Raw genomic sequence first — 8,695 nt, forward strand, 5'->3', positions numbered from 1 at the left:
GATGAGCTTGCTCATAAAGATTGGAAGGAAGCAACGGATAGTGAATATGATGCACTTATGAAATATAAAACTTGGCATTTAGTACCACCGAAGCATGGTAACAACATTATTTATTGCAAGTGGGTGTACAAGATAAAGAAAAATCTGACGGGAGTATAGACAGATACAAAGCTAGATTAGTTGCTAAAGGTTTTAAACAACGGTTTGACATTGATTATGAAGATACTTTCAGTCTTGTTGTTAAATCAGCTACTATTAGACTTGTGTTGTCTATTGCTATTTCCAACCATTGGAGCCTCAGACAACTAGATGTTCAGAATGCGTTTCTTCATGGTGTTCTTGAGGAAGAAGTGTTCATGCGACAGCCTCCTGGATATGAGGATCAAAGCACACCGCATTATGTCTGTAAGTTGGATAAAGCTTTGTATGGTTTAAAACAGACCCCAAGAGCTTGGTATTCTAGATTGAGCATGCAGTTACAACAACTTGGGTTCACACCCTCCAAGGCAGATACCTCATTATTCTTTTACAATAAAGGCAATGTCACTATATTTGTGTTTGTTTATGTTGATAATATAATTGTTGCTAGCTCAAGTTTAGATGCTACCACGTGTTTGCTTAAGGATCTAAAGTTAGAGTTTGCTCTCAAGGACTTGGGCGATCTTCACTATTTTCTTGGTATAGATGTTAAAGGGATAAAAGACGGTATACTTCTCACACAGGAAAAATACACCACTCACATACTCAGGAGAGTTGGGTTGGAAAATTGCAAACCTGTGAGTACACCAATTTCCACCTCTGAAAAGCTTACAGTAGAAAGTGGAGAGGCACTTGGACCAGAGGATACAACAAATTACAGGAGTGTTGTGGGTGCTTTACAATATTTGACGCTTACACGTCCTGAAATTTCTTATTCTGTGAACAAGGTATGTCAATATCTACATGCCCCTGGCACTACTCATTGGACTGCAGTTAAGAGAATTTTGAGGTATCTCAAGTTTTCAGAAGGACTTGGACTTTAGATTACCAAGTTCTCTTCTATGCTTGTTACTGCATATTCTGATGCAGACTGGGCAGGATGTGCTGATGATAGAAAATCTACAGGTGGCTTTGCTATTTTTCTGGAAACTAATCTTGTGTCATGGAGTGCAAGAAAGTAGGCTACTGTTTCAAGATCAAGCACTGAATCTGAATATAAAGCTTTGCGAATACTACAGCTGAAGTATTGTGGATACAGACATTACTCTATGAGCTTGGAACTAAGGCTCCACAAGCTGCGAGACTATGGTGTGATAATATTGGTGCAACATATCTCTCAGCCAACCCTATTTTCCGTGCATGTACAAAGCACATTGAAGTTGATTTCCATTTTGTCAGAGAAAGGGTAGCTCAAAATCTACTTGAGATTCGGTTCATCCCTACAGAAGATCAGCTCGCCGATGGATTTACAAAACCTCTTACTACGAGGAGGTTGGATGAGTTTAAGTACAATCTCAATCTTGGCAAAACTTCATAAGGTTTAGACTGAGGGGGAGTGTTAGAATTGTATAGAGTTAGGAGTTCGGTTTAACTTGTAATCCCTCTCTATCTCTTCTTCTCTCGTATCTCCTCTATCAAACTCTCTGTAATGATCGATCCCTTCACGGTCAATCTCCTACTTCGTGTACGCCAAGGCATATGCCCAATATATATCAATGCGGCCCGAGACAAAGAGTTGGCTGGAGCATGAATTCAATTGGGCCAGCGTGGGTTGAGTCCGACGTGGCGGGCATGCCCGGGCGTGTTCGGGCGCCCCATAACGGCCTCATATTTGGGCTAGATATGGGGGTGCCGGTCAGTCAGGGCGTTTGAGGGCCGTTTGAGAGGCCCGCCTGGATTAAAAAAATCGTGACCGAACTGTGACCGAGTGACCCGTCCAGACGTATGAGACGAATTTAAGGCACCCGACTCTAGATGCTCTTACAACATACTTCCTCCGCCCATTTTCGTGACAAGTAATCGGAACGGGGACTACAATACATAATATACTAATTATTATTTTTTTCTTTTGCCTCCCACCATGCCGGAGCCACGTGAGAAGTTGTTATTGCACGTCGTATGAGGTGTTCTGCAAAAGAAAATGCGTGCATGGTTGCACGTTTCTACCCTTGAAACTGCATACAATATAGAAGCAGACGTCTTCTGTCAGGGCAAACACCAATTTTTCTTGTGTTGTCGGAGCAACTTCAACGGGGTGACCCATTTCGTCCGCTGGCGTTTGTTTGAGTTGGCGCGGAAACAAAAATCGGCCCAACGTGTTGACCCAAACGGACAAGCGTCCAATTTTCGTCCACGGGTGACCCATTCCCGATCCATTTTTGAGCCGGATTTGCGTTGACGCGGACACAAGACGGGTGCGCGCGCTCGCCTTCTCCTCCCCCCGGACCCGCTGGTCGGTGGCACATTGGCCTCCCCACATCCAATAGCAACCACGCCCGCCTTCTTCGTCGTCGTCGCCGCCGCCGCCCATTTTTCCGGTGACTCTGCCAGCTGCCGGTGCCGCCACCTCCGACCTCACCCGCCACCACCGTCTTGCCGCCGGGGAACCGACTGCTTCCCACCCCTGCTCCCATCCCGACACAGCCGCGACCGCGACCTAGAAGCTGCCTCGCCGTCCCTGGCCAGATCCTCACCGACACAAAAATGGACTCTGCCGACGAGTTCTTTTTTCACAATTTCCTTTGTGACTCCGACGATTCGTCCTTCGATGACGAGAGGAGATACTGATTGTTGTGTTGGTCCATCACCACCTCAATAGCCAGTGCCTGACGTTCCGTGGCTCCATTCCGGGCCCACCTTTCGGCGTTGAATCGCAACCGGGAGAGCGGACATTTACTTTTTTGGAAGGACTACTTTGATACAACAAATCCATTGTTCAAACATCAGAAATTCCGCCGCCATTTTCGTATGAGTAGGCATCTTTTCAACCGTATTAGAGAGGGGGTGGTCGGCTACGATGACTACTTCGAGTGCAAAGAGGATGCCGTTGGAAAGATTGGTTTCTACTCTTATCAGAAATACATTGATGCCATCCGAATGCTTGCATACGGAGTGCCCGGTGATCTCATTGATGAGTACATCCGTATGAGCGAGTCTACATGCCTAGAGTCCATGTATAAGTTTTGCAAGGCTGTTATTGTTGTGTTTGGCCCTCAGTACTTGAGATAGTCGACGGCTGAAGATACAACCCGTTTGTTGGCGATGAATGCCAGTAGGGGCTTCCCAGGGATGCTTGGCAGCATAGACTGTGTGCATTGGGAGTGGAAGAACTACCCTTCTGCTTGGCAAGGGCAGTATAAGGGCCATGCCAGGGCTTGCACTGTCATACTTGAGGCCGTGGCATCTCAAGATCTCTGGATCTGGCACTCTTTATTTGGCATGGCCGGATCACACAATGATATCAATGTGCTTCACGCTCGCCGGTGTTTGCTAGGCTTGCCGAAGGCAACATCCCATCGGTGAACTTTACTGTCAGCGACCACAACTACGACAAAGGATACTACCTGGGCGACGGTATCTGTCATCAGTGGACCACTATTGTCAAAACAATCCCCAACCCTCTCGGAGAGAAGAGAAAAAGATTTGCCCAAGAGCAAGAGAGTGCTAGGAAGGATGTCGAGCGTGCCTTTGCTGTTTTGCAATCTCGATGGGGCATCGTTCGGTATCCTGCTAATACCTGGAGCACGTAGAAACTATCGGAGATGATGCCTACTTGTGTGATCATGCACAATATGATCGTAGAAGATGAGCACCCGGAACGTCTGTACGATCAAGGGTTTCGGTTTCAGGGTGAGAATGTTGTGCGTGAGCATGGAGGAGCGGCAACATTTGAATAGTTCACGCAATTCCATCATGACATGCGTGATTGGGAAACTCACGTGCAACTGCAAAATTATTTGGTTGAGCATATGTGGGCTCATGTTGGCAACCGATAGATGTCTCTTCTTTATTCGGCTTGCAAAACTATCTGAGACATATTTACTTGTATTTGGCTTGTAAGACTACACTATTTTATTCGGTTAAAACTATGTTATTTGACTATATGCTTGAATGCAAAGACAATGCAAAAATGAGCTATTTGTTGGGTCGACGTGTTGGATGCACTGCCAACCGAAATCTAAATCAGGGCGGACGCCGGGCGGCCGGCCGACCCAAACGGACAAAAAGCAGATAAAATGGGTCGCCGTTGGAGTTGCTCTCGTTAACCAGGGAAATGGAATTGTGACATTGTGTACATGGTATTCGGGACTATGGAATTGTTGGAGCGTGCCGTGTTTTAAACTGTTCATACGCAATTTACGGCTTTTGAGTTACTCCTACCTTTGAGCTTTTGACTTTGGGTGCACTGCGACGAGACAAAGGAAGGCCCAGGGACGTGCCCGGCCTGTATGCTGCTGCTGTGCTAGGGCGGGCATAGGGGCCAACGGGCAGACAAGAACAGAGCGAAAGCGAAAAGTGGAAGCATCCTGACTGACACTGCCTCACGGCTCATGACCACTCCACATCACTACCCCTCCCTCCCTCCCACTTCAAACGGACACCACAGTCCCTCCGTCCGGTTCAAAAATCAAAAGCCGCACCGGAGAAAGCACGGCGCTTCTCGGGATCATGGCTTTGACCTTTGTTTCGCTGTGTGAGTGATGACTCCCCCCCCCCCCCCCCCCCCCCCCCCAATTCCAATCTCCTAGCTGAAGTAAAGAATCGTCGCCACAAGCCAAGGCCGGGGACAATGGCTCTGCGGTTCTTGGCGGTCCTAGGGTTTCTCTCCGCGGCGGCGGCGGCTGCGGTGCCGCGGCCTGAGCCGGAGCTGAAGCCGAGCGACACGGACGCGCTGGGCATGTTCCGGCACGGCGCCGACGCGCACGGCATCCTGGCCGGCAACTGGAGCACGCCCGACGCCTGCGCCGGCCGCTGGACCGGCGTGGGGTGCTCCTCCGACGGCCGCCGGGTCACCTCGCTCTCCCTCGGCTCGCTCGACCTGCGGGGCTCTCTCGACCCGCTCTCCCACCTCACCGAGCTCCGCGTGCTCGACCTCCGCGGGAACCGCCTCAACGGCACCCTCGACGGACTCCTCCTCGGCGTCCCCAACCTCAAGCTCCTCTACCTCTCCCGCAACGACTTCTCCGGCGCCGTCCCGGACGCCCTCGCGCGGCTCCCTCGCCTCGTCCGCCTTGACCTCGCCGACAACAGCCTGCGCGGGCCCATCCCTGCCGCCGCGCTCGCCAACCTTACCGACCTCCTCACGCTCAGGCTCCAGGACAACCTCCTCACCGGTCTGCTCCCGGACCTCGCCACCGCCCTGCCCCGCCTCGCGGACTTCAACGCCTCCAACAACCAGCTCTCCGGCAGGGTGCCCGACGCGTTGCGGGCCAAATTTGGTCTCGCCTCGTTCGCCGGGAATGCCGGCCTTTGCGGGACGGTGCCGCCACTGCCGTCCTGTTCTTTCATGCCGCGCGAGCCCGCCCCGACGTCGCCTTCCGCCCCTGCCTCGTCGACGCAGTCCGTCGTGCCGTCCAACCCAGCCGCCTCCTCCTCCTCGTCGTCCGTTGCTTCGTCCTCACCGGCATTGGCCACACCAGAGGGAGTCGCTGGCAAGGGGGGCTTGAGCACAGGCGCGATTGCCGGGATTGCCGTCGGCAATGGCCTCTTCTTGTTCGCGCTGCTGTCGCTGCTGGTTGCGTATTGCTGCTGTAGCACCGGCGGCGGCAGCGAGACAGCCAAGAAGAGGAAAAGAGGCGGCCGCGTCGGCCTGGAGGACGGAGACGGCGGGATGTTCGGCCACGGCAAGGGCATGCAGCCAGCTCGCCCGGGCAGCGCTGGCAGGTGCAGCGACGGCGGCGACAGCGACGGGGCACGCAGCAAGTTGGTATTCTTCGGGGTCGACGGCGAAGGCGGCGGCAACGACGAAGCTGACGACGACGGGGGAAGCGACAGCAGCGCCGGACGGAGGGCAAGTGGTGGCTGGACAGCGCAACAGCAGGGGAGGAGGAGCAAGTTCGAGCTCGAGGAGCTGCTTCGCGCGTCGGCGGAGATGGTCGGTCGTGGTAGCCTCGGGACAGTGTACCGCGCGGCGCTGAGCGACGGCCGCATGGTGGCCGTGAAGCGGCTCCGCGACGCCAACCCCTGCGCCCGGGACGAGTTCCACCGGTACATGGACCTCATCGGCCGCCTCCGCCACCCGAATCTCGTCCCCCTCAGGGCCTTCTACTACGCCAAGCAGGAGAAGCTCCTCATCTACGACTACCTCCCTAACGGCAACCTCCATGATCGCCTCCATGGTATCCTTGTTGAATAGCTAACATATTCTCGCTCCATTCGAACTGTGTCTGACACGATGTTCTTGCCATTGTCTGGTGAATGTGTGCAGGGCACCAGATGACAGGGGAGACGCCGTTGGACTGGACGACGAGGGTGACGCTGCTGCTCAGCGCGGCGCGCGGGCTGGCCTGCATCCACCGGGAGTACCGCGACTCCACCATACCCCACGGCAACATCAAGTCCACCAATGTCCTGCTCGACAAGAACGGCGCCGCCTGCGTCACGGATTTCGGCCTAGCGCTGCTGCTCAGCCCGGCGCACGCCATTGCCCGCCTCGGCGGGTACATCGCGCCGGAGCAGTCGGGCGACCACAAGCGCCTCTCGCAGGAGGCAGACGTGTACAGCTTCGGCGTGCTCGTCCTAGAGGCGCTGACGGGCAAGGTGCCGGCCCAGCACCTGCAGCCGCTGCCGGACGCAGCCGGCAACAGCGCACAGAGGAAAGACAAGCAGGCGGCTGTGAGCCTCCCGGAGTGGGTGCGGTCGGTGGTGCGGGAGGAGTGGACGGCGGAGGTGTTCGATGCGGAGCTGCTCCGGTACAAGAACATCGAGGAGGAGATGGTGGCGCTGCTGCATATCGCGCTGGCGTGCGTGGCGCAGCTGCCGGAGCAGAGGCCCTCCATGGCCGACGTGGTGAGGATGATCGAGAGCGTCCCCGTGGACCAGTCGCCGCTCCCTGAGGAGGATGTATCGATGTCGCCCTCCATTGGCATCACCACTGACGATGGTCTCAGCTACTAGTTTTAGTTCAGCATCAGCTTTCCTCGTCCATAGCTAGTAGTAGCATTGAACTGAGGTTGCTTCAGTTAAGTACCTGTGCTTGGTGATGTTCTGGGTTGAAATGCATTCTTCCTGTTTCCGCTCATGGAAATATTGAAATATTTATCGTCCTAATGCGTTGACACCCATGGTATTTCTGCATCTTAATATGTTTGGGTCAATTCAAGATGACAGTTCTTCGAGCGTCATATTTTCAAAGTTGTTTTGGGACTATCGTTACAATTAACGACATCCCAAGATCTGGAAAACATGATCGCAAGCAACATTTGAGCAGTCTTAAAGGCAATACTAGGAATCAGATTTTACCGTCTATCATTCCACAGATGCATATGAGTTTTACACCGAATCGCATATTCCAGGATCATAACAGTTATAACATAGAATATAAACTCTTAATTGTAAACATAGAAATAAATAATACAATATTATTAACTCTAGGGCATATTTCCAACTTCTCGGCCAACTGTATGGCCATGGGGTGCTCCAATAGCGAGCTGCTCCTCGGCTTCCACGAGTGGCACTTGGTCTGGACAGTCGGCGTGAAGGAGTGACGATGCCGACCCGAGGAGGATCTTCGAGCTCTAACCACTCTTCCTACCAATTTTTGTTGGTCTCGACAACTAATGTTGGCGCCATCGCATTCGCACGTCTCATCGACATTGGTTTGCAACTTGACACAAAAGTGTTTGCGCCACAGGCCGATGTGCGGCTAGCAGGAAAAAAAAAGCCTCACATAGCGTGACGAAGCACGCTATGTGGAGTATGAAATTGGGGGGAAAGTGGTGAAAATGGAGGCAATAGAAGCAGAGGAGACCTCGGAAAAATGATGGATAGGGAACTCTAACCCACACATGAGAAAGCCCATTTGTTCTCGGTGGGGTGGGGCATGGTCTCGTGGATGACGGTTTTGCTGACGGAGGTGGCGAGCGAAGACGGTCTCCGGCGACGGCAGATACACGGTTTGGACAACCGGTCCAGCTGCCCGTGCGTAATCGTCGATGCCTTCCAGTTGCCCTTGGTGGAGGACGCCACCTTTGGCGCTAGAGCGGCGCCCTTGCCCTTGTCGACGGGTTGGTAAGCCTTCCTCAGACGACATTCTCTGGCCATTGCTTTTTGAAGTGGTGGAAAGCTACGATGCATGAGGGAAACGGTGTCGCGACAAAGAATTGTGAAGTGTTGGAGCTCTAGAGGGTTTGGAGCGCGAGGAAGAAGATGCCTGCGTGGGAAATGAGAGCGAAAGCTCTCCCTTGTATTGCCTCCTCCCTTTTCTAGGGAGGGACAAAACAGAGTGGCGACAGCTTAGTGTTGCCACGCGGCAACAAATCTCTTCGCATCCCCGCATTAAATGTTAGTGACTCACAGAGATCGAGGGGTTATTGTTAGTTCTTGCACATGGATCAAGGTGCACGCCCCTCTCGATGGGACATAGCCTTAGTGGGCCCTAACTCACACCCGCACGTCACATTGATCGTCAGGTCAAGGCGCACACGTGGCCTGGTGGGCCCATGGATAAGACCGAGTTCATTTGTCAGAACTGGGCAAGAGGACTTTCGAGACACTA

The 8,695-nt window shown here is 53.0% G+C and overlaps 1 protein-coding gene across 1 annotated transcript; it reads left to right on the forward strand.

The window, feature by feature from the left end:
• Positions 1-4,582: 4,582 nt before the first annotated feature.
• Positions 4,583-7,235, forward strand: LOC123111193 (leucine-rich repeat receptor-like protein kinase PXC1). The gene is made up of 2 exons (XM_044531922.1): positions 4,583-6,317; positions 6,407-7,235. Exons 1-2 carry the CDS (start codon positions 4,769-4,771, stop codon positions 7,093-7,095), a joined length of 2,238 nt encoding a protein of 745 aa, XP_044387857.1. The 5' UTR covers positions 4,583-4,768; the 3' UTR covers positions 7,096-7,235.
• The last annotated feature ends 1,460 nt before the right edge of the window (positions 7,236-8,695 follow it).

Source organism: Triticum aestivum, chromosome 5B (assembly GCF_018294505.1).
Source record: "Triticum aestivum cultivar Chinese Spring chromosome 5B, IWGSC CS RefSeq v2.1, whole genome shotgun sequence".
Classification (NCBI taxonomy): Eukaryota; Viridiplantae; Streptophyta; class Magnoliopsida; order Poales; family Poaceae; genus Triticum; species Triticum aestivum.

Coding starts and splice junctions, on each gene's coding strand:
- LOC123111193 (XM_044531922.1), top strand. CDS start 4,769: ATGGCTCTGCGGTTCTTGGCGGTCCTAGGGTTTCTCTCCGCGGCGGCG. Junction 6,318..6,406: donor CCTCCATGATCGCCTCCATG/GTATCCTTGTTG, acceptor GAATGTGTGCAG/GGCACCAGATGACAGGGGAG.